This window comes from Heloderma suspectum, chromosome 2, assembly GCF_057233095.1.
Source record: "Heloderma suspectum isolate Gila_16-S chromosome 2, 16-S_ref, whole genome shotgun sequence".
Lineage (NCBI taxonomy): Eukaryota > Metazoa > Chordata > Lepidosauria > Squamata > Helodermatidae > Heloderma > Heloderma suspectum.
Window position 1 is genome coordinate 202,904,015 of NC_139459.1, and position 26,838 is coordinate 202,930,852.

The window sequence follows — 26,838 nt, forward strand, 5'->3', positions numbered from 1 at the left end:
TGGCTATGGCTGTGTTGGGGAATCGAGAGATGAGCAAATTGCTGTGAAGACCAGAGTATCTTATGAATAAACAAGGGGAAGCCCTGAATGAGCCAACAATGTGATGTGGCTGCAAAAAATGCAAATGCTCTTTTGGGCTGCATTAATAGAAGCATAGCTTTCAAATCCCGGGAAGTACTAGTTCCCCTCCACTCAGCACTGGTTAGGCCTCATCTAGAGTACTGTGTCCAGTTCTGGGCACCACATTTTAAGAAGGATGCAGACAAACTGGAGAGGGTTCAGAGGAGGGCAACAAAGATGATCAGGGGACTGGAAACAAAGCCCTATGAAGAGAGATGGAAAGAACTGGGCATGTTTAGCCTTGAGAAGAGAAGACTGAGGGGAGATATGATAGCGCTCTTCAAGTACTTGAAAGGTTGTCACAGAGAGGAAGGCCAGGATCTCTTCTCCATCATCCCAGAGTGCAGGACATGGAATCATGGGCTCAAGTGACAGGAAGCCAGATTCCGGCTGAACATCAGGAAAAACTCCCTGACTGTTAGAGCAATACGACAATGAAACCAAATACCTAGGGAAGTAGTGGGCTCTCCCACACTGGAGGCATTCAAGATGAGGCTGGACAGCCATCTGTCAGGGATGCTCTGACTTGGATTCCTGCATTGAGCAGGGGGTTGGACTCGATGGCCTTGTAGGCCCCTTCCAACCCTACTGTTCTATGATCCCCAACTGTTGCATCCAGAGAGGAGGTGAAGACCACCATAGAGGGTAAGTCAGAACAGTAATCATCTTGACCTAATTACCGGTCTTCTGAGCTGGGTTTCATGCTGGTATCAGAGGGATAGCAGTGTGCGACTCCTGTGTGAGTCGCTGTTGGAATGGCTTTGCAGGGGGCTGTGATATTGTAGGCATCAGGGGGCTGTGATATTGTGAGCACTCTGACAGTGAGGGGTTTTACTCTCTCCACGTGAGGAGAACAGGACCGGCAATATCAGGAGTAATATCTCAAGTTGTCTCTTCCTGTATAGCCTGAGTACCATTGGGGTTGGTGCCAACGTAATGACCTCTCATCATAGTAACAAAGTAGGGGAGATAAGGAGTAGTACGAACAAGAACAATTATCCCATGGGCAACAGTGGTGCAGGAAGTTGCCTGAGTAGGCAGATGATCCTGGGGAGACTTCTCGGTACTAAGGAGATCAATAGTGGCATCTGTACAGAGAAGATGACAGTGAAGGATAACAGGAGGTATGCCAATGGTCAGACTATAGTGCAATTTTCCCTTGTTTTCGTGCTCTGATACCAGTTCAGTGCACTGAATCTTGTCAGATGCGTGGTGATCAGGAGACAGCTGCAGTTTCTCCAGAATGGGAGTTGGCGACCTAAGCCAATGTGGTGGCACTCAAAGTGGTGGTACAGTTGGCTGCGAAGCCAGGGGAGCCAACAGTGGCGAGGCTGAGGGTTTGTCATTGGATTCAATCCCATGGGTCTTCTTTTTTCATCTGGTTTCTGGTCCCAGCCCTGTTGCTGTTGGGTACTTATTACGGGACTTCGCTGGTTTGGTCGTACTGGACCCAACCACTGGTTCTGATGCTTCGGGATCGGGCTGGAACACAGAACTCAAGGGTGGGCTCTGAGGCACAGTTGGTGCCACTTGCAGGGCTGATTTGTCCCATATGCAGTTATAATTGCATCATGGCTCCCCTTCATAAAGGATGGAGCTGGGGCAAGTAATAGGAAGAGTGGTGGCATTGGCTTCATGAAAATAGACAATGAGGCACTATGAAGCAGCTGGTTCTTGCCAATTTAAATCAAGTTTCCCACTGAAACTTTTCCACATATTTCCTGAACAATGGGGCAAATTTGACCACTAAACCATGTTGATTTTCCATCTAAATAGAGGATTATTTACACTGTTTCATTCTTACGATCATACTCTACAATATTTGTTTTACTCCATATATTTTTGCATGCTTTTCTTTTTTTACCTAGAGGAAAACTCAGTCACCTCACAGGAAATGATTGTGAAGAAAGCTCTCAGAAACTGGAGCCTCATCCTTAGGGCACGTGCAGGAAGGAGGGAGGGCTTCCCGCCTAAACTTCTCAGTTCTAGGAAATTCTGACAAAAGCTCTGCACTGGTGGAGAGCCCATTTTTGTGATACACAGAGACCATGAAGAAGAAATGTCATTTGTGTGTGTGTGTGTGTGTGTGTGTATACATACATACATACATACATATAATTTAATCATCTATTTTATCCACCCTTCTATATTGTCACTCTGTATAAACTACCTCCTCTTCCTTGCTTGGCCCAGCTCCATCATCACATAAGCACATCATAACAATTATATTCAATTTGTGTCTTTGCACATGGTGACTTTTGTCAGAGAAACAGAAACTGAAAGCCAGAACTTTAAAGAAGCAAGAGCTGATAATTAGGCTGGACAGAGCAATTTTCATGAGATGAAAAATTGAAATGAATGCCCATGTTTGATTAGGAGGTAATCTAATGTGTGTGAGTTTGACAGAACCATTAATTCATTTTTATGAGACTGTAAGTGTAGATTTAGCGTGTTTATGATGAATTCTAATTGTAAGTATGTTATTTTTTAAATGAGAGAAATGTAGAATTTAATTTACACTAAAAAATAAAATCCAATTTAAATTTTAAAAATGGATTTACATTTTTTATAATGGGGGGGTTATATATTTAAACCATTGATTTTCATCTACCCTGGGACACACACCCAACCCCATTTAGGATTGCACTGTAGGGCTTAGAGCCCTAATAAATTTTTCTCAAAAATTGTATACATTAACACATAAAATTGTCTTGGGAGCAGAGTCTGCTTTCTCCATTTAAAACAACATACCAGCTCTCATTGAAGGTGCAGTTTTAAACATTTCTTTCTCCCAACATTCCAGAGCTATCAGGCAGGCAAAATTGGGGAGGGGAGAGAAAAATGGTTGAGACATAAAATGGTCGAGACATGGGGAGGGAAAACATTTTCAGCAACTGCTGTTCCTACAGAGTTCATACTAACATGCTAGATACAATTTGGACAAGTGCTGGAGGCAGACAATACTACTGAATAACTACAAAGCAGTTTAAGGGGAAAAAAACAAGGGGGAAGGAAAAGATGGGAGGGAGATTTTAAATAACCCACATATCTAGATGCTTTGAAAAAAGGAATCAATCAATTCCCGCTTGGAATTTGGAGGTGGTTGCCAGCATCTTACTCCACCCTCCATCCCCACCCAATCAACATGTCACAAGCCTGTGCTGTGTGTCTTCTCTTTGTATCTTTGAAATCTTGGCTCTTCTGCTTCCAAAAAGCAGAAAAGCTTGCACACATGTAGCCCTCATAGAACTATGTTTTTTTCCCAAATGAGGACAATACAATATAGTTACTACAATAATTAAATATACCAGCTGAGTCCAGGTAAATTGTGACTTGCCTCAGACGAACAGCAAATTCTACATCTGTTTTCCTGACAGAGTATTTTTCAAAATTTCTCTGCCCACAACAGCAGAGAAAATATTCTGTGTAGCAAAAATATTTCGTTCACCCTTTAACTGAATAAGTAGTATTTTTCTGGGAGCTAATTCAGGGGTCTGGCCTTTATTACTTTTGGGCTAACTGGTTATGCTAAACAATCTGTGTGACAGGTTCTTTTCATCTTGAAATGGAATATGAACTCATATTCTTAAATTTGCACAGTTCATATTGTTTTTGTGTACAACATTTCAACCAAGGAAACAATAGTAGAGTCTTCATCATTAAACATGGCTGGAGAAACATCAGATTTCTAGGAACCAACTCTACAGAACACTGAGAAATATTTACATTTCTAGGCACCAGCATCATGTTTTTAGGAATCTGGCAACCAAAGCATTTGGAATTTTCCCAGCAACAAATAAAGGAATAGGGAGATCTTAAAATAAAACTTGTTTAAGCATCAATATTCCATAGAATTAACTTGCCTTAGATTAAGATTTAAGGATAAAATGTCTATATTCCTATAGTATTTAGACAACTGGATCATTTTACAGCAAAATATTTTTAAAAGAAATCAAGGACAACCATTAGTCTTTTCCACTGTTGAAATCCCAACATAGTCACAAAACCCAAGGCTGATGAAAAGTTACACTGCTATTACTAATATCCAAAAGCAACAACTTCTACGTTAACAAGACAACAATGTTATAGCAGAAAGAAGAACTTGGTCCATAATTATGATTGTGTTTTCTAATTCTCTGGCTTTCTGGTGTTATCACCTCAAGGGAAAAAAAACCACTTAAATTTTCTGCAGTCAACAATTAACTCCAAAAATATAAAACAAAATATCCAATAATGCAAAAACATTCTTGTTTCTCAAAGTATGCATTTTAGAACTGGTGAGGAAAAGAACAATGTAAAAAAAAACACCATTGTACAACACAGTTCATACAACAGTTTAGCTAGGGGTAAAATGGAGGGAATCCTTCTACTACCCGAAGTAATATTTTACTGAAAGTCATTACCATAGCTTTCCTGATTGGCTCCCAGCTGTTTGAATGTATTATACAAGGAATATAATCATTAAAATAGGTCCCAGCTGTAGAAACACAATGCTACACTGCTGTTAATGTGTGTTGTACGGATAATGAATAGACTATGCTTTAATCTGAATAAATCTCCCAACTGCTCTGCCGCCTCTTGCCAAAAATTCCCTTTCCTCCTCCAGACTGTGGTTGCATTCCAATTACACTGCTGATTGGAATGAAACTGGGGGGGGGTGTGTGGAGATAAAAAATAGAGAACCCTCTTTTTCAAAATACTGCATCTGAAATCAAGGAGCAGCACTGGCAATTTAAACACATTGATAATCCATCTTAAAACATTTGGTGACATTTTACCAGCCCTTATAGAAGAGGTTTCTTGGAACTACAATTTAGGAAGAGAGCAAACAGAATACCCTAGTTTCTTTCAGTATTTCTAACCAAATTCCTGTGTTTTTGCTGAACTGCTGGCAGGCTACATAGCCACTTACATTCTTCTGTGATTTGCTTTCCAGAGCATATCACAATTCCAGAGAAGATATGAACCAAGATCTCTGCAGAGAGTTGGGCAATAAAAATTCAGTCATTATCATTCAACTTTCTGGGTAACATGTGGCAAAAACTGAATACACACACACACACACACACACACACACACACACTATAGAATGACAGAAGCTTCTAGGAGTGCTAGGGAGGGTTCTCCAGTTTATGCTAAGTCCTTCTTCTCCTTACATATCCTTATGCAAGATCCCACAGTTCTAGAGCAGGGATGGGCCTCCAAATGTTGTTGGACTCCAACTCCCATCAGACTCAGCCAGCATGGCCAATTATCATGGATGATAGGGGCTGTGGTCCAACGACATCTGCAGGGCCGCAGGTTACCCACCTGGGTTCTAAAGGTTCCCCCAACTCACAGGAGCAGCTTTTCAGAGAACATAGGGGCTGTAGCAGGAATGAACAGAAGGGAAAACCCTGTTCTGATTACTGGATTCAAACCAATGTTAATTAATGTAGCAACTATTTTGTAGAACCATAAATGCATTTTTGCAGATTTATATGGTTAAATCCAAAGGTTATGCTAGTCCATTACCGCAACGGGATTTTCGCCCTTTTTAAGTTTTGAATGCATTTTCTACTGTGGTAGACCAAAAGTCCTAAAACTATTTGTGCAGGTGCATCCAGGGGCCATGAAACAGCAAATCCAAGGAGTCAGTAGAGCTTTTTCTTTCCCAAACACTTATGCACAATCAAGAGAGTTTGAAAAGCAGCTAGTAATATGGTGGATAATCAAGACAAAAGATATGCTGCATGCATATTTCCATGCTCTAAAGTCCCCTTGGATTTCAGCCAATGAGTGTTCAGCTGGTCTTGAGGGCAGGATCATATGTATCCGCAATACCGTCCAGCCATCTCAACCCCAAATGGGATAATTTATTACGGAACTGCCTTAGGTTATGCTCCCAACCAACATATTTGTAGTCATGTGTTAAATGATGTTATTCTTAACTAAGTATGCTGTAACAATACATAAGTTGTAAATGTTTGATTGAGATAATGGTAAATTCTTATGGATTTCAGTCAAAGTCAGCACTGATTTTATGTGCAAAGTAAGCATATGTTTATATCTCTCCTCTGGCTGAATTATGCCCTAAGTATAAATCTGAGCGGGTTGATTTTAAATCACCAAGAGAAGACCAGCTTTAAGCCATTGACTTAAATAGAGATTTCCATTTGTATTTTAGCTTCCTAAACAAGCATGCATACTAATTGCTTGAATTAACAACTGAAAATGCGATTTACAGCTAGATAGAGCCTACTACCTAATATATTTTATGTGGCTTCCCATGGGTTTGTTGTTGCCTTTGTTCTTTCATATAGAAAAGCAGTCTTGTACTCAACACATTTAATGAGAGTTCATGAATTCAATTTTAATAGATAAAATTCAGTATAAAATTCAGACTGTGTATGTTTCTAAATAATTAATTTGTAACTATCCTGCTCGCCAGCATTTATCCTGTGCCTTGCATAAGTATTCACCCCTCTTTGACTTTTCCACATTTTGTTGTGTTACAACCTGGAATTAAAATTGATTTAATTAAGATTTCTTGTCACTGATCTACACAAAATAGTCGATAATGTCGGGGGGGGGGGAGAATCTACACATTTTACAAAATGATTTACAAATAAAAAACTGAAAAGTCTGGATTGCATAAGTATTCACCCCCTTTGCTGTGACACCCCTAAATAAGCTGTGGTGCAACCAACTACCTTCAGGAGTCACATCATTAGTTGGAGTCCACCTGTGTGCAATTCAAGTGTCACATGGTCTCAGATTAAATACACCTGTTTCTGGAAGGCCCCAGAGTTTGTTGCAGAGTATAGCTAAACAAACAGCATCATGTAGACCAAGGAGCTATCAAAACAAGTCCAGAATAAAGTTCTGGAGAAGCACCAATCAGGGTTGGGTTATAAAAAAAATATCCCAAACAATGAACATCTCCCAGAGCACTGTTAAATCTATTATTACAAAATGGAAAGAATATGGCACAACCAAGGCTCTGCCTAGAGAAGGCCATTCACCAAAACTGAGTGATGAGGTAAGGAGGGCATTAATCAGAGGAGCAACCAAGGGGCCAATGGTAACTCTGAAGGAGCTGGAGAGATTCACAGCTGAGATGGGGGAAACTGTCCATAGGACAACTATCACCCAGGTGCACCACAAAGCTGGGCATTATGGAAGAGTGGTGAGAAGAAAGCCATTGCTTAAAAAAACCCATATCAAATCCCATTTGGATTTTTCCAAAAGGCATGTGGGAGACACAGCGAACATGTGGGAAAAGGTTGAGACCAAACCTCTGATGAGACCAAAATTGAACTTGTTTACGTTACTGCAAAATGCTATGTGTGGCACAAAGTCTACAGTGCTCATCGTCTTGAGAACACCATCCCCATAGTGAAGCATGGCGGTGGCAGCATCATGTTGTGAGGATGCTTTTCATTGGGAGAGACTGGGAACTGGTCAGGATTGAGGGCAAGATGGATGGAGCCAAATACAGGGGAATTCTAGAGGAAAACCTGTTTCAGTCTGCAAGCGACCTAGGACTGGGGTGGAGGTTCACCTTCTAACAGGACAATGACCATAAACACACAGCCAAAGTTACCCTGGAGTGGTTTAAAACCAAAAACATGTCTTAGAATGGCCCAGCCAAAGCTCAGTCCCCAATCCGATTGAGAATCCATGGCAAGACTTGAAAACTGCTGTTCACCAACAGTCCCCATCCAACCTGACAGAGCTTGAGCAATAAAAAATTGCAGGATCCAGATGCACAAAGCTGGTAGAGACTTGTCCAAAAAGACTCACAGCTGTAATTGCTGCCAAAGGTGCTTCTACCAAGCATTGACTCGGGGGGGTGAATACTTATGCAACCAACAAACGGTAGTTTGTTTTTATTTAATTAACTTTTGTGCCACAAGAAAAATATTTTGCACCTCCAAAGTGTTAAGTATGTTGTGTAAATCAAATGGTAAAAATGCCAATTAAATCCATTTTAATTCCAGGTTGTAACACCACAAAATGTGGAAAAGTCAAAGGGGGGTGAATACTTACGCAAGGCACTGTAGTTTCTTCCATGAAACAGTCCACCCAATCTTGGAATCACATCTCAACCCATTCTTTGTGCTGGGAAGGTCATAAGTCATAAGACCAGGTCATAAGTATCTGGTCACTAACAACTAGCAACAACATGGTGGTGCCTATGAATTGGTACACATTTTTCAGCCATGAGAATAACATGTGGTATCATCTTCTTTATGTTACTGGTGGTCTTGGCAAAATAGGAGAGCAACTATTTCTTGCAAACCATTCTACTCTTAGCCACTAGTCTTAAACCCCTTCTTGGGAACTAATGTTAATGAGGGGCCAATCAGAAAGGAAGTGAGAGAAAGCCAGAACTCCTCCTTCCCAAAGCAGTCTGTCCTCCACCACAGCTCTAGCCACTACTATCCTAATTCAGCTTCATATTATGTGAAAAAACCATGAGATGGAGACATGAACAGGCAAGAAGGAGGGATCTGCATCTGCAATTCACACTCTCTTCTCCTCTTTTATGCATTTCCCAACCGGGTGCGCATTTTTTCTTGCGATCTCCTCCACCTCTCCTTCTTTAAGACTTGGAGAGATGGAGACAGAGAGACTGACAACCAGGGGAGTTGGTATATAAGACCATATAGGGCCAAAATCAACCCATGACATGAGTAGCTGACTAAGTTTGGTTGTTCTGCTTGCCCTCTACTATGAACTCAAGGTGCTTCCATGCAAGGCTTTTATTATGCAACCTTCAAGCATGGACTTTTACCGGTGTGTGTGTGTGTGTGTGTCCAGGCAACATAACTTCCATTTGTAACCCTCCTATGTTTTTCCACTGTTTCTTCTTTGCGGGGGTGTTCTCATCACTAAAAAATCTGTTAAGGAGAGAAGGATGGAATAGCTGCATAATGCCTTTTGACTGGTAATACTAGGAGCTGTCCAACTGGAAGCATCCTCAGTCAGTTCACCCTGCATCCTGTTCACAGTCTCTCTTAGGTCTATGGCACTGGTGGAAAAGACAACAGGTGCATATACTTGGTGTATACAAATAAACAATTTTCATTAAGGCTGTATTCTGCCCTTGGTCACAGCTACCGGACCAGAACACTTGCTGTCTTGGGAACTGCAGAGTATGAAGGTATACAAAAGCAGCATAGAATGCACATATGAAGTGCATTACCTGACTGGACAGACATTCCAAACGTATTGAGGACTCAACTAAAGCGAAGGACAGAGGGATGAGAGCGTTTTGGTGTTCCACATTAAAACCCTCCCCACCCCCTCTCTACCTTTCACTGACATTTTTAAATGGTTAGTAGAAACCTAGCACTCACTGCTAGAGAGTGAGGGGGGAAGGGCCATGGCTCAGTGGTAGAGCGCATGCCTTGCAATCAGGAAATCTCAAGCGCAATCCCTGGCATCTCCAGGTAGCGTTGGAAAAATTCCTGACTGAAACCTTGGAGAGTCACTCTCAGTCAGTGTTGACAGTACTGAGCTAGATGGGGAAATGGTCTGACTAAGTTTAAGGCAGCTTCCTATGAGAAGCAAAGCACCTTTTCATAACCAGAGTTAGGAAATAGGGTACATGTGAGCATCTATTTTTCTTCAGCAATTTGGAAAAGGCTGCCTCACAGAGCAGTTGTCTCTCAAGTGCAGTCTATTTACCTCCAGAAGGAGAAAGACATAAAAAGAAACAGAAACTGGGAGACAGGTTAACTTGCATAGTGACTTAGCCTTAATATAAAAGAAGCAAGCGCACATGAAATGTGAATATCTCACAAAATAAAACCCAGTACTATCCTGTGATCACTAACTTAAAGAGCCAGATTAATCGAAATACAAAAATATAAAATAAACATTTTAACTATAACTCAGGCCTTTCAATACATTAATTGTTTTAACGATATGCAAGATTCATCAAGAAAACATTCTATCAGCCTGAATCAATTATTAATATAGATTCTTTAGACCACACAGGAACAGAATTATGTCAATACTACTGAATATTAAGATAGTATTTGAGTTTCTGTGATGCATAATTACTTCATTACTGTTATTAGAATTACTTAAAATTTTTCTTCATTAATTCTGCAGAGTTCTCAGTTTTTTTATATGTCCTATTCCTACCTGAAAAACTTTAATATGAAAACATGCTAAAATAAAATTTATCATAAATTAAAGGAATGTTTAAAATTCACACAAAGCCAAACATTGTCTTAAATTGATATCTCTAAATAAATCAGATTTTTTTCTATGAACACTAACTAGCTTGATCAACCATGCATTTCTAGCACCTAAAAAAATCAGATTATATTTTAATAAAGTACTGCAAAGTATTAAAAGACACGCTTGATATCATGCATTATTTTAAAAAAATCAATTTGCCATTTTATTACGCTTATAACAATGCTACAATCTTTTAAAGTTCCCACAGGAAACTTTAAAGGAAGGGAGGGAGGAAGATAAGAGCTTTTGGACAGATTTCAATTAAACGTACATTTTTGTAGATACATTAAATCTCTGCATATGAACAGTGTCAGCCTTCTTACTGTTTTGTTTTTTTACTAGAACTCCAAGATCCACCAACTGAAGCCTGGTGCAAAAATGGACGGCGCTCAAAGTACTTCCACACAAAAATCCACTTCACAAACTTTCTTCCTTTCAGCAGTACAATCTAGGACGGGGGGAGGGGTTATTTTGTTGCTGCTATTGTTAAATAATTGGGAGTCAAATCCTTGCTGATCCAGTTATCTGTGCTTAAGATTTCTGAGTGACTTACGGATATAGCCAAATACAGCCTGCCTACTATTTGCAATGTTTAGACTCCTGTTTTAAACATCATGTCTACTTCACAGTATTGTTTTACAGTAAACAAAAGGCTTCCTTTTCCACCACTCCTCCCGTTTTCTTCATTCTAAATCAAAATTAAAAGAAAAAGAAAACATGCACACTGAATTCTTCATACAGAGATAATACATTCATGTTTCTTTGACTTTTCTATAATAGATTCATGTCATCTCTGCACTAGTTCTGCTCACTAATTTAATACGGTTGTCAAAAATTATGCCAGAACACCAACAAAAGGAAAATAAAATAAATTCAACATAGAAGTAACTTTTATTGTGAAATAAGCAGGACTCTACATTTCTAATGGTACTTTCATTGGTCTGTTTCCCCATCAATGGCAACTATAAAGTTTATAATCCCTGAAACCAAAGAAGAAACACCTCATATGTACCAGATTTCATAGGGCGTGCTATTGTTGTGGGTTCTGCATTCCAGAGTCTATTCCAGTGTGCTCATTCTGCTAGCACTTTTGACTATCATGAGGATGGGATACCATCAACATCCCATGTAAGGTGAACCAATTTTTCAGACTGGAAGTGCTAGGCACATATCAATCAAGGGGAGGAAAGTTTTGTGTGGCTGCTTAGGTCCCCCCCGCCCATTTTTTTAAATGGCTCTTGACAAATCTGAAAGTAAAGAAAGACACTAAAAGTCCAAGTCAGCCTTATATTTGATGACATGTTCAAACTCCCACCTATGTATGAAGTATCAATGAACACATTATGCCTGCGTAAGGGTTTAAGCCCCAGTGTATCTAAGCAGACACTTTCAGTACTTGACAATTTAAGGTGTCCAATCAAGCAATGTAGACAGGGGTTGCATGAGTAAAATCAGATCCCTAGCAATGTTGCTTCTGGGTTGTTGACAGGATGCAGTATAGGATACAGAGTTGTTTAATGAACCACAGATACGGTTGGGTGAGGGGAGAAGAGCTGTGCTGCTCTAATTGCTAGCTCTTGTTTTACCTTATGTAAGCAGTTTAAGTTGGATTCCATTTATTTGATTTGAAGATATTTGCTTTGTAATAGCAATGTTTTTAATAAGGCAACAACATGCATATTTCAGAAATCTGAACTCTTATTACCCAAGGAAATGAAAGTATTTTCCCATCTCTGCTCAGGATTATGTTCAACCTATATCTGTAACGTTGAATTCTTTATTTAATGGTCTCAGAATGCCTTCAAGTTCTGTAGAGGAAGTTGGGAAACTCACTGCTCATACCCAGAGACAACAAACATTTTGGCGCCACATCATGATCAACCTATGTAAGCACGGGGGTAGGCAACATGGTGCTCATGAGCACCAGTGTGCCCCCAGACACCTTTCTTGGAACCCACTGAGATGCCCTACCCCACCCACATTTTTCTTAAAAAATATATATATATTTTCTTACCAGCAGTTGGGAGCTCCCAGCTACTGCCATATTCTCTTCTTATAAATACCACAGTAGAGCTCAGAGACATTCTTAGAAATGAAGATGTCTGGTGGCTGCAGGTCAATGCTTTCCTCTGCGGTGCACCCAGTCATCAGGAAAAAGAAGAAGGGACTCCTTTTATTTCTGTCTAGTAAGCTCAAGGAGGAGCTAAAGAAAGAAGCAAGAACCTAGGGAATGCAGTGGGGGGCTAGAAAGTGCACAGGTAAGGCAGCTTGGGGGGTGGGTCAGGGAAGCCAGCAAGGAGGAGCACGGGGTTAGCTGCACGAAGCCAGCACGTATCTATGGGTGGTAAGCTAGATTGTGAGTGTGTGTGTGTATGGGTGGCAATCCTGACCAAGACAGAAAGTGAGATGGGGAGGGGGCAAAGAGTTCGTTGGCAGGGGGTAAGGGGAGAAAGAGAGTTTGCCTTCTGTGAAATAGGCTTCTATTGGTGCTGAAAATGGTGGGTTCAAAGGAGTTGTTAAGTGTGTTGACGCTCAGCACCCAACTCTGCCTTGTACTCAGTCTTTTGGGCAGGTTACTTGCCCTTTGTGACTAGCCATGGCAGCCATTTTGTGGTGGTGCCCAGGACAGTTTCTCAAATAGCCAAATGTGCCCATGGGCCCAAAACGGTTGTCTATCCTGCTATAATACGTTGTATGTGGGGCTGCCCTTAAAGACAACCTGGAAGCTTGACTAGTGCAGAATATGGCTGCCAGAATGTTAACAGGGGTGGCCAGATTGGATCATATTAAACGAATTCTGAAGGAGTTGCACTGTTTGCCTATTTGTTTCTGGGCTCAATTCAAGATGTTGGTTTTGAGCTTTAAAGCCCTAAATGGTTTGGGACCCAAATACCTGAAGGAGTGCCTCTCCCTGAATCAGCCTGCCCGTGTTTTAATATCTACCAGGGAGGTTCTTTTCACAGTACCTGTTACATGTTGTGTGTCAACAAACGAGAGCACCTTCTCTGTTGTGGCACCCCAATTGCAGAACGTCCTCCCTATAGAAGTGAGTCTGCCATTCCTTTCAGCACTAGATGAAAACTTTCCCATTTGCCCAGGCATTTTAGTTGGTCACTCTCTTCTGTGTTCTACTGCCTTTTAAAAATTGTTCTATGATTGTATTTTTATGTTTGTAATATTTTATGATATATGACCATTTCTGTCTTCTTTGCATACCACCCCCAATATCTATTAGATGAAGGCCAGTCTTAAAATATTTTAATAAATAATAACAATGCTTTTGATTTTGGTAGATTGGCCTCACTACCACTCACTAATTCTTCCTTCTATACAAATGACATTAATGTGCAGCAAAACTGAGTTTGGAATTCAGTATTAATTATTGAGCATTTGGTAGAGAGACTATCTAAGACATTATAAAAAGACAACTATAGACTGAGTAGCTACAAGGGTAGGGCCATCTCAGTTGTACCACCCTGTGTATGAAACTTCCTCTAAATCTATCAATTGGGTGTATTTATTCAACCATCACTTTGCCACCAGAAAGACCCCGTTGTATTTACCCAAGCATTTAGCAACATTTGATTAAATTCTGTTTTATGGGGGGGGGGGTTGCTGTGCTCTGCAGTTTTTTATTTAAATTTTTGCCTGTTTGGATTTTTTTTAATGTTTTACAGGCCACCTGGGGGACCATATAGTCAGAAGGAAAGATATATTTTAAACAATATTAAACATTATTAATAAAATATTAATATTTAAAATTAAGTTGGGAGTAGTGTGGCACCTTCCAGAGCAAAACGCTCGCCTCCATTGACATTTAGCATCTGTCTCTGAAGTGGCCCATAAATCCTTCCTTAAATTCTGAATCTTCTAAAGTGTGACTCTGACTACAGAGCTCTAAAAAACATAGGGCTACTTCTGGTTATTCTAAGGAGCTTGGTTGTCATACACTGGGTGCCTTAAATTCTAGTAGTTTGTGCCTTCAGTAATGGAAAGGGTAAGTAAATAGACAACATTCTGTTCCATTAATGAAGAGGCTCTTAGATATAATACATTTAGAATGTGTTATATTTATATAAGGCAGAATTGTAGAACTGTCTCAAATCAGGATGACCCATTCACACAAAGTTTTAGTAATTTAAATTTTCAAAACCTCTCTAAGGAGGAACAAGGGGTAAGGGCCAAGTCCTTGAATTGAGAATCCCAGCCTGGCACAGACAACACTAGTCTTTCTGTTGGGTTTGTGCTGTGTCTATGAACTGAAAACTGAATTACTGTGGAATTTGACTGAATTAAGCTACTCAACTAGAATAATGTTTTACAAGCTCAGTAAGGCCTTATGTGGCTGAGAACAAAGAAAGAATATGCATAAAAGGCAGTGAAGGGGCCACCACTAATGTGGTTATGGGCAGAGGGTATTATGGTGGTAGAAGTCAAAAATGTCAGGCAAGGGGAAGACAATTTAGAAATGTATGCACTATGTATCCTTCCAGTCTCTCCTCCAGCTTCGATAACCCTGGTGGCCGGTCTACAGGATTTTCGAGTCTGAGCGGGCTGCTAATGAACACCAGGTTGGTTAATGGGAAGATGTCCATCATCAGTGACCTCAAAGATGAACACATTGACTTTGCCGGTGTAACTGAAACCTGGCTAGATGAGGAGGGGTGTGTGAATTAGTTTCAGATCTGTCTACTGGGCTTTTACATGCAACATCAATCATGACTGGACGGGTGGGGAAGGAGTAGCATCCTCAGCCTGCAAAGATTCTATCCTTATTGTCAGGTGCCCAGTCCTTTGGTCTACCAGTTTTGACTGCGTGAACCTGGCACTGGGAACCTGAGATAAGTTTAGGATTCCGTTAGTGTGCTGTCCACCCCACTGCCCAACAGTCTCCCTGTCCAAGCACGCAGAGGTAGTCTTGAGGTGGTGCTGAGAACTCAAGGTTATTGGTCCTAGGGGATTTCAACATTCCTGCTGAGGCCATCTTATCTGGTCCAGCCTACCACAAATTACAGCAGGTTTAACAGATGTGGTGGGTCACGCTTTGGATTTGGTGATCTATTCTGGGGGATCATGATATGACAGCAGGGAGAACTAGCAATGGTTCCATTGTCATGGACACATCATTACTTGATCAAGTTTAGCTTTCTGACAACTTGTACCTCCACAGGGATGGAGTGTGCAGTGTAGTTCAATGGCTCATCCTCAGAGACTGACAAATCCAGAAGGTTTTTCTGAAATCCTTGGAGGACTAGTCACTGGTCCTATTGAGGTTCAAGTCTCTGCCTGGAATAGGGAGATTACTTAGGCCATAGACACAATTGCTCCCAAGCGTCCTTGACTGAATTGCAGAACAGTAGCTGCTCCCTGGTAGCCTGAGGAATTGAGGGTGATGACGCAAGTGGGTCAATAGTTAGAGGAGGGGTGGGGGATGTATGGCTCCAGATGCTGTTGGACTGCAACATTCCTCACCATTGGCTGTGCTGTGTAGAGCTGATGATAGCTGCACTCCACCAACATCTGGAAGGCCACATGTTCTTCATCCCTGGACTACAGAAACTAACATTAGACCCTTTGAACTCAGACAACTACTGCCCAGTCTCAAACTTTCCCTTTCTGAATAAGGTGTCGGAGAGGGTGGTGGCCACACAACTCCAGGTTGTTTCGGGGGAAACCAATTACTTAGATCCAGTCCAGGTTTCAGCCTGGGATCAGGATAGAAACTGCCTTGGTTGCCCTAATGAATGATTTGAGTTGCAGACTGAATAACGGGGGTGTATGCTTATTGGTTCTTCTGGGAATCTCAGTGGCATCTGATACCATTAATCATGATGTCCTTCTGTCCCAACTTTCAGGCCTGGAATTAAGAGGCCAGTATTGTAGTGCTTTCAGCTTTCTTCAATGGTCAGTGCCATAAGGTGCTTTTGGTGGCTTCTGTTCTGCCCCATGGCCTCTGATTGTGGGGTGCCACAAGACTCCATTCTATCCCCAGTGCTCCTCAACATCTATTTGAAGCCACTAGGAGAAGTCATCCAGAGGTTTGGGCTTTGTTGTCACTGATATACAGATGATGCACAGCTCTACCTTTCTTTTCCACCTATAAATCCAAGGGAGGTAGGGGAACTCTTGAACAAATGGATGCAATGCTGAGGCAGATGAGGGAGAACAACCTAAAACTTAAACCAGGAACAGAGGTTCTGTGGGATGGGAAGTCAGCAGATTTGGATAGTGCTGTGAAACCATCTAACATGAGGTTGTACTCCCCTTAAAGAACCAGGTGGCACTTTAGAGGTACTCCTGGACTCATCACTGACTGGAGAGTTGTAAGTAGTGGCTGTGGCTAGGAAGTAGTTTTTACAAGCTCCAGCTTGTATGACAGTTGCTGCCCTATCTGAAATGGTCAACCCTGGCCTAAGTTATTCCTGCACAAGCTACCTTCAGACTGGACTCCTGCAATGCATTTTATGGGGGGTTGCCTTTAATGATTGATCAGAAGCACCAATTGGTACAAAAGCGGCCATCCAGATTATGGTGGGTGCCAGGTGGTCAGAAAATGTACATCTAATTTTGTGCCTACTACACTAGCTGCCATTAAGCCTCTGGTCACAATTCAAAGTGCTGGTCTTAACATTTACAGCACTAAACAGCTTGGGGACCAGGCTATTTGAAGGACTGCCTTCGGTTAGGGGTCCTTTTTGAAGGCCCATTATTAGGACCTGTTAGAGTAGCATGCACAAGAAATAGGGCCTTCTCAGCACTAGCCCCAGTCTTGTGGAATTCCTTTCTTACTGCTGTGCACCTAACTCCTTCTGTGCAGGGATTTATGTGAGCAGTAAAGACCTTTCTGTTTAAAGCTACCTTGAATTGAATATATAGTTGGCTTGGTATATTCAAAGCAGCTTTGCAAAGTATTATGTGTGCTTGCTACTATGGCTGTTATGTCTTGTATCTGACTGTGCTCTTGTTTATATACCACTTTGCAAGTGTATAGCCCTTAAAATGGCTAAAAAATACTTTAAATGAAATATTCCCTTCCAACTTTAGCTCAGTAGGCAGTAAGCAAAAATGAAAGCTATGTTTTCTTAATTTCATTTTGTACTTGTTTTCATATTGATAGTCAGTTTTGAAGCACAATGATCCAGCTTCCTGACCGGTTTGTGCAAGTGGAAATGTAGTTAGATTCTCCCCTAGTTTGGAACTTGGTTTCCACTAGCGCAACATCATTTGTACTAGTGCAGGGATGGGGAACCTCAGACTCACAGGGCCAATCTGGCCCTCCTATGGTCTCCAGATCATCATTTGGAGAGCCTGAGGGTGGAGAATCCTGAGCTCTCCTAAGAGTCCAATCCAGCCCTCCTGGGGGTCCCATATGACCATGTCCCCTTCCCTGATACCAACTGTTTGGTGTCTTCCTAGCTTTTATGTAGGTTTTTCCCCCCATTTTAAAAGGCTGAAATGCCTGTCCTAAGATTTAGTTATTGGCAGTTAAAAGCTTTAAGCTAATATATGCTGGTATTTTGACCTCACCACTTTTTCCTTTGGCTCCACCCACCACTGGAATGTAGTCCCTGAGAAGTTCTCTGAACTTCAGTTGAGCCCTTGGGCTGAAAGAGGTTCCACATTCTGACACTAATAGAATGACATATAATCCTATGTTTCAAAACTGAAGGGAGAGATTAATCTGTGTTATTTATTTTCCAATACAACAACCATGCTATCAAATATTTTTTTTTAAACCTAATAATTTAAAAATGGCACCTTTAAACAACAAGGTTTAGACAGGTTAAACTGGATACTGAATCGAAAGAGACAAGAAATCCTAGCATTCTAGTAGTTCCTGGCTAAAATAAATTACTTTTTACTGAAGTATTTATAACTTCAGTAATTACCTGCAATAGTTCTAGAAAGAAGATTGCTATTTATGCAATACTTACCATGGATTCATTTTTATGGTTTCCACAGATGTGTGTAAAGGTAAAAGGCTTAAATATTAACCTATATATATTTACACTTACAGATAAACTTGTCAGGGCTAGGAAGGTTTTTCCCATTTCTCTGCCAAGATCAAGATTTTATTTCCTTTAAGAAAAACCGAGTGAAGGATTTTGCAGATGCCCTTCCTTACATAACCCTCCCCCTAAAGGGAAAAAAAAATGCTATCTTCACTGTTCATTTCCATGTTTGCAATCTCAGTAACTGTTCTAAGGGAGGAAACAGGCTTTATGGAAGCCACATGGTTGCCACTAAAAGCAGCAGACCCACATTTTCTTCTCCTCTCTCCCCTGACAGTAAAGCAAAAGATACAATATTATTGCACTCCAAGTTTCATTGTGCCCTCCCATTTGTAATGTTGCCTCTTGTGGGGGTAGGAAACTTCAAAGTACAATGACATCATGTTACGCATTTTAATTTCTCAATATATTACTAGGAGAGACAACATTTTGGCAGACCTTTATGTACATAAACAATGAATGTAGCAATGGGTAGTATCCAATGGTGCCTTTGCGTGGGTGCCCCAAGCCTGCTGGCATCAGTGTAGGCACAGCCCCTACCGCTGGCAGCTGTGATGTAGCGCTTCCAGGGGGAAGCACCACAAGAGCAAATGCTTGTTTCTAGAAGGGACAAGTTCTTCCCCCAGGAAGCGTTTCATCGCTGCCACCAGCAGCAGGAGCAGCAAACATGCTGGCAGCAGTGAGGGCTCTGTTGGATACTACCCAATGACTCCCCCTTAACCTATGTCTCAATGTGTGTTGTGCTCCAAAATGAATGCAAGAAGTATTGTTAAGGTCCTGGGGGGCGGGGGTAGAAACAGAAGATCTACATATCTTGATGTACGTAGATGTGTCCCATTATCAGAAAGAATCTCACATTAAGCGTAAGTCTGGCATTAGTCAACTTTTCTAAAGGAGAAACTGTAGTTTTCCTCATTTCATATGTCTAATGTATTCTTTGTTTAACTCAATTGTATTTCCCACTTAAAACCAAGATGCCATATAGCTATATAGATTAGTAACTACATAATCAGTCAGTTGGAAGGAAATTCCTGAGTGAATATGAGTGACTGCTCACTTCCTTGCACCAAGAACTGCTAGAAACCAAGAAAAGCTATTAACAATTTTAGGAACAATATGAATGACTGGAATTCATCTCGAAGTAGGTTTGACTAACCTCCCCCTTCTTAGGATCAAAGGAAGCTGCCTTATACCAAGTCAGACCTGTGGTTCATCTAGCTCAGTATTACCTCTCCAGGGTTTTTTTGTCTGTCTGTCTGCCTGTCAGTCACACCACACACACACACACACACACACTCACTCTCACTCAGTTCTTGGTCACTACTACCAAATCATGTGACATTTGCCTTTCATGCTTCTCCCCAGTCATCCTAAAATTAACCTTCAACTGTACAGTATACTGAGACTGTTTTGTGTTGTATATAGGAATATAGTTTAAACTAAAGTCAAATAAGTAACAATATACATTTCCACATTATGAAGAAACACACAGGCCACTGTATATCAGCTGTGAAGAATTCTGGAGCACAGGACACACTCAGACAAAGGATAAGGGGGATACAGCCATAATCACATATTTGGTGGTTTATGAGCCAAATAAGTCTGAAATTTAAACTGTTTCTGCTCAGTGCTCATCCCATTCAGAGACGGTGAATCATTTCCCATTTGGCAAGCTTTCTGCCTACAAGGCTGACTTCTGTGAGGCTTTTCCTGTATCCTTGTTATAGGTTAACTAGTTTTGTATAACCTGCTTTTAAGACTCTTATTGCCAATTGTCAAGACTAGACTTTGTCCTGTTTATCAGACATCATTAATCATTCCATTCCACTAAAGTGATAGAACAAATGTTCTTAATAATCCTAGTTCTTATATGTATACTTTATGTATGTATGTATGAATGAGTGTGTGTGTGTGTGTATTAAATGTATGTATATATAATATGCATACATTGTGCAGCAACAAAACAAAATCATTTATTGACTGCATTTGAACCAGATGGATCTTTCCAATAACTACATTTTAGTTTTTTTGGTTATTTTCTTCTTGAATTACAACAATTGCTGAGTGTTTTCTATAATGGCAACAAAAGGTATCCATCCATCCATTCCACTCATAGAGTGTTGGACTAGGAGTTGGGAGATCCGGGTTCTAGTCCACACTTGGCCATGGAAGCTCACTGGGTGACTTTGGGCCAGTCACAGACTCTCAGCCCAACCTACCTCACAGGGTTGTTGTTGTTAGGATAAAAAGGAGAGGAGGAGGATCATGTACACCGCCTTGAGCTCCTTGGAGGAAAAAAGGTGGGATATAAATGCATTAAATACATACATACATACATACATTACAAATCAGTTTCTTTTTGGGTGGGGTAGGGTGGACGGTTGTAATTATTGTGAACAGAAGCTCAGATAATTCCTCTTTAAATATTTTATGTAGACAGAAGCTTAGAGAGTGGGAGAGGAGAGCGAAAGGAACATAAAAAATACACTCCGCAGACTAAAGGAATTTGGCAGCCCATTTATTTAAACATTATAAACTAAGCTAAATCTACCAAGTCATACTTTAAAAGAATCAACAAGTAGTAACACTTAAGGTTCCCAGGTTGATAGCATCTGTTTCTGTAGTACTAATCTAACTAAGATTTGGATACTTTTAGGATGATCATATTATACCTCAAAAGCTTTGGGTGGACTGAAGCTATTTAAAGGCAAATACTTACTATGCTCTTATTCACATGACGCAAATGGAAATATGAACCTACATCTATACACAGCTGAACAAGAATTTATAGATTACTTAGCCTTGAAAACGAATTGTCTCAAATGCCTTAAAGATGCATTCCAATGAGTACATTTCTGTGGAATAGAACTGAAAGGGAAATCTGTTGGATCCAAAGGTGCCCTTTCTCTGTTGGAGGAAGGGAATCTTTGTATCCAGCCCAATGTTAGGAGGGAGGAAATGGAAGATCAAAGCAGTGCTAAAGTTCAATTTGCGCACCACCGTATCAGGTCTTGAGTGAACAACCTGGAATGGTTTCATTACACAGAGAATATGCCCATTTTATTAACAAGTTTGCGTACACACCTGGCTGCAAGTTTCCAAGTCAGCTTCAACTCCATCCTTAACATTCAAAAATATTGATGTCTAGAATGTATAAAAAACTATTTAGCTCATTAGTTGTGGGTTGGATCCAGAGTGTCCCTTCCATGAATGGAAGGGCTCCTGTTCACAGAAGGGAATGAGATCCAGCAGAGGCTCCCACTACAGGAAAAGGGGGAGGTGATTTTGATCAATTCCCCCTTACCCCTGCAAGGTTCCATTTCACATCCCACATGGTTCCGGAGAGTCTCCCAACTCTCCAAAACAGAATTACAGGAGGAAGGACGTATCCGTGAAAATTGCCTCCTCCAACAGGAATATCCAAAAAGCAGAGTTCCACTCACAGAACTCTGGATCCAAGCCTGTGTTTTTATGTATATGATTTAAGTTTTAAAAGCATCTTAGAATCACCACCATCCTGATAAAGAACCAACGCTTATTCATTATACAACTATGCCAGATAAAAATGGTTTCATCTTCAAAACCACATTTTAAAAAAGACATCTTTGCTATTTTTAAGAACATGTATATTTTAATTAGAAGTTTAATGGACCACTATCACTGAGGACAGTAAATCTATCTCTAATAGTTACATTAGCAATAGAAGCTAGCTCCAATTGGGGGAGATTAAGAGATGCTTTCCCCCTACGATGCCAAGTTACATAACCTGTGTTTCAATTTTAACCACCACCACTACATTTAATAATTAAATTTATATTCTTGAGAGAAGTAGCAGAGTCATTTTTCGATAGCTCCACATTACAGAAAACCTGATATTGGGTTCAAAATCTAACATACCTCAATTCTAACAGGAGAAATCTATGCACATTTACTCAACTACAAGTCCCACTTGGGGATTTCTCCTTAGTGAGCATGTGAAGAACTGCAGCCCTGGTCTACTTAAAAGCATTTCCATGGAAGAACCAAAAGCTCTTAAGTTCTCCAAGTGTGAAGCTAGCTTTTATTAAGTAAAAAGGAATGCTTACAGCCACTGTGAAAACAGAAACCCTGCAAAACTACTGAAACTAGTGGCAGAACCTACATTGGTTTTAACAGGATTATACTGCAACTTTAGAATTTGCTAATTATGTAGGTGTGATTTAATGTCAGTATATAAATGCCTGTTTGTGCTCCATACTGAAATTCCAGTTGTCGGCGGCTTCAATAGTCTTAGTCTAGTGCAGATTTAAATGTATCCATTAAACTTCATGGACTATATTTAATTATTTCTATTATTAAGCAGCCCCCAACAGGCCAAACCATGATTAGAAATGTATATTTCATCAGAATGTGCAAACAGCTAAAAAGTATAAACAATAACTTCACCATTCCCTGCATTGACATCACTTAATCTTTCACGTATACCCCTTCTCCTAAGAGCCAAACTAGATTACACCATACATGTGGCTGCTGCCCAAAATAGGAGTTGCATATTTAGCTCCACCCCCTGTAATATCTACCTGTGTTGTGACATCACTGTGTTCTTTGTCCACCCCCACCCCACCCCACCCCACCCCCACCCCCGGGCCACTGAATTCAACAGTATGAAGTGGGGTAGGCATGGTTCTAGATGGAATACCTAAGGATGTGGGCAAGTCAGCTAGATGTATAACTGGATGGTTAATGTATTTGTGGCACATATAGGAAAACCCACAGGATAAAGACAGAGTAAACACACAATTTTACTTATAACAACAGAAAATAGAAGATGCCTGACAAAATAAAAAAGCCTGTCTAAACATGGAAAGAGGGAGCTTGCTGGATTTCTCCCAGGAATGAATTTCCTAACTGGGATGCCACCACCAAGGCAGCCCTGTTCTTGGTGTCCAGCAATGAAAACTGGCCAGAGTATATAGGGCCTCCACAGCCAATCTTAAAGCTCAGGGAGGTCATCCTTAAGTCAGGCAGTTAGAATTAGATTGGTGCGATAAGTCAAATCATCTCATTCCTACCAGCATTCTGGCAGCCATATTTTGTATCAACTGTACTTTCTAGATTTTCTTTAAAGGGAAGCCCACATAGACAGCATTGCAGTGCTCCAGTCTGAATGTAACTAGTGGATGAGCAACTGGGGCAAGATCCAAAGGCTGCATTACAGAACCAACCAAAGTTGGTAAAAAGTGTTCTTAACTACCAATGTCACCTGAGAACCCATGGTCAAAGTTGGATTCTTCCGAACAAATGCAATGTCATCTAGGGCAGGTTGTATAACAGCATTTCCATCTTGTCTGTATTAAGTTTGTTTGCTCACTCTGGTTTTCCTTTATATCATACACTAGCGAATGGAACTGGCTTCGCATGGGTGGGAATAGCCCTTACATTGATACAGCAAGCAAACTTATGCAGCTGTCAGAGTTGAATACCTGCCCTGAGTGAAGCCATGCATGTTGGCACACCTAAGCTTGGCCTCTGCCATGGTACATCCCTATAGCCCGCTGAGGGACAGATCTTTCCACTGCATTCCCCTAAGGGAGGGGCGCTATCCCACAGCACGGGAGAGGGAACAGGCATATAACCCTGTCCCTTGGCCTACTAAATAGCCCTTAGCTTGATACAGCAAAGCCTTCAAGCAAACATACACAGCTGTCAGAGAGCGGGACACACTGTGTCCACTCTGCGTGAGTGAAGTCATGCCCATTGGTACCTCTAGGCATGGCCCCTGGAGTGTGTACCTCTGAGGCCCCTTAAAGGAGGGGTTTGTCCACTCCATTCACTGAGGGGGGCTGCCCAACACCAGGGGGGAAGAGGCAGGCATTTAACTGTGTCCCTCAGACTACTGATCTCCCCTCCCTGGCTTCAAAAACTGTATGGACTGCAAAGCTATGTGCTGTTTAGGGAAGTCTGCCCCTAGTGGCTGAAGATGGACTGCAAGCTTCAACCACATGGACACACTGGATACATTTCAATTAATTAAAATTAATTAATGCATTATAAGAAAAGAAAATAACTCTGAGAAGCACACCCTTAGGATCCCTTAGTATGCATGCAAAGTTTCAGGCTTTTAGGTTTCAGAGTCTTGGAGCTATTGTGGTGATGGACAGATGGACAAACGGACACACGCCCATTTTTATTATTATAGATACTTATGTGAATTCAAAGTAACTTCATAATCTTTATATGATCCTAGAGTGCATGTTTTCTAACAAAGGGGAACCAACTAGGTTCCCTCCACTGACAAAAGGTTTCCGTCAGTGGTATGGGTGTGATTGGCAGCAATTCCCTCTACCCCTGCAGCCCACCAAAATCTGCTCTGGAGGATCCCAATCCTCCAGAGCAGATTTTGGGGAGGCATATGGGACTGTGAGGGAGGGTAATCACTGCAAATCAACCCCTCTCCATTCCCCCAATGGAAGCCTTCCATGGCAAGAAGGAAGCCAGTTGGATTCTGCCCACTACATGGAAAATCTGCCAGTCTGATCTATAATACAGCTAAGCAGGATTTCAGACTGCATGATTTACAACATTATCCTATCCACAACTTACACCTGCTGGGCACCACAGGATTGCTCCCAAACCCACTTGCACCGGCAAAGCACAAACTACACTGGCCTAAAAATACTATCCTTATGCCAATTGGTCTCTGCCACCGCAAAGGGGTGGAGGGTGGGGGGAACAGAATTGAGCAGAATGGGAGTTGTGGAAGTTAATCAGAATCCTATGCATGCTCAGGAGTCACGGCCTCCATCAACAATGGTATAAAGTTATGCCTGCAAAAGAGGGGGCATACGTTTCAACTCAGTCCCTCCCAAGTCAATAGAGAACACCATACAAGTTCCCCTCCATCTCTTTCTGCATTTCAACAGAAAGAGATCCAGAACGTAACAGTTTTGCAGATTGAGCAGCCTTAGGTGTTTTGTACCCAGCATAGCCTAACCTAATCAAGTCTGTCTGAATACTCCTTCAGTCTATCATACAAAGGAATACTTTGACCTTTTCACTATGCCCAAGAATGTCTTACTCCCCGCCCCTTTTTAAAATGCTGCTTAACATTCAGCCTGTAGAACAGCCTCCACCAACTTGGTGCTAGATGTTTTGGACTTCCATAAGACTCAGCCAGCATGGCCAATCATCAGGAATGCTTGGAATTGTAGTCCAAAATATCTGGAGGGCACCAGATTGGGGAAGGCTGCTGTAGGAGATCTGGGAAACTTGAAAGCCTGTTCAGTACTCAGTGACATTTTCCTTGGTCCCATGTTCCCTGCTGTTATTTCTTGAATCTTTCTCTACTGGACCAAGAGAGTTGCCTGCAACCTTTTCAGGCTTCATACAATGAATCCCAGGACCCTATTTTGGGATAACATCAGCATATGACCTTTCCTGCCACTGAAACCAGCATTTTAAGTGGCTATTTCCCACTTTACATAAATTCAAATTGTCTGTTGCTGGAGGCCCAAAGGTAACTATTTCCTCTATGGGGGTGCTGTTGGTAGCCAAGGGGAAGACTAAACAGGCAATGAGAACCCACATGGGATCTCAAGAACCAACAGCAATAGGGTGCTTTCAGAAGATGTTATAATTCTGCAAGTGCCTTGCTTCAAACACAGAATTTAACCAATGGTCAGGCAACATCATCTTCCATTTGTAAACCTCCTGCATTTTTCCACCGCTTCTTCCATATTTTTTCTTACCAGAAAAGATCTGCTATGGAAAGAAAGAATAGCTACACATTGCCTTTTGATTGATAGTGCAGAGGGCCTACGAGCCCTCTGTATGGAAGCATCCACAGTGTCCTGCTAAAGCTATTTCAGGAAATAGACACACAGATTCTCAATTCCACTGCAATGTTGTTCACATATACTCCCCAGGAATCATTCCAAATGAAGACCCATAGAGGAAAATGTTGTGCCAGGAGCAGAACTTGGGTGTGAAAATTAAACATACCCTTTGGCAAGCTACTCAGTAAAATCATATGACTACGGCACCTAATAGGTGACTAAAAACCAATTACCACAATGCAGCACACTTTTCACTGGGATGTTACATGAGCAACATTGGATGAAGGATTGTAGCATACTTCCTCATTTTGACTTAATTCATTACCAAAATAATTAAATCAATTCATCCTTCTTCCCCACAGTACTGCTGTGAAATTTAAAATGTATTTGCACAAGAAAAAGTTGCTTGATAAAACTTTTAAAGAACTATTCTGGGATAGAGAAGCATAGTTTTGCTCAATACTATCTTCCTAGTCCATAAAGACCATATGTATCTACCATCTGCTGGACAGAAATGCAAGTGACAAGTTCATGACCAGCGTTTAGAAAATCCAAGGCATCACTGGAAAGCAGAAAAACAAGTTTTCCTTCCTTGTGGAACTCTATAAAGTCTTTCCAGCCAATAAAGCAATGCAAGACTGAAGGGTGGGCAAAAA

At 41.1% G+C, this 26,838-nt stretch overlaps 1 protein-coding gene across 2 annotated transcripts in view; it reads right to left on the bottom strand.

Annotated features, from left to right (window-relative positions):
* Positions 1 to 26,838, bottom strand: part of SMURF2 (SMAD specific E3 ubiquitin protein ligase 2) — a 108,655-nt gene that overhangs the window by 68,996 nt on the left and 12,821 nt on the right. The window contains exon 1 of one of the 2 annotated variants that reach the window (XM_084837452.1): positions 12,371 to 12,478. The exons of the other annotated variant lie outside the window; for it this stretch is intronic. Coding sequence (XP_084693578.1) covers positions 12,371 to 12,440 — 70 coding nt within the window. The 5' untranslated portion in view covers positions 12,441 to 12,478. Of the gene's footprint in view, positions 1 to 12,370; positions 12,479 to 26,838 lie in introns of those variants that run through there. 2 annotated transcript variants of the gene reach the window in all.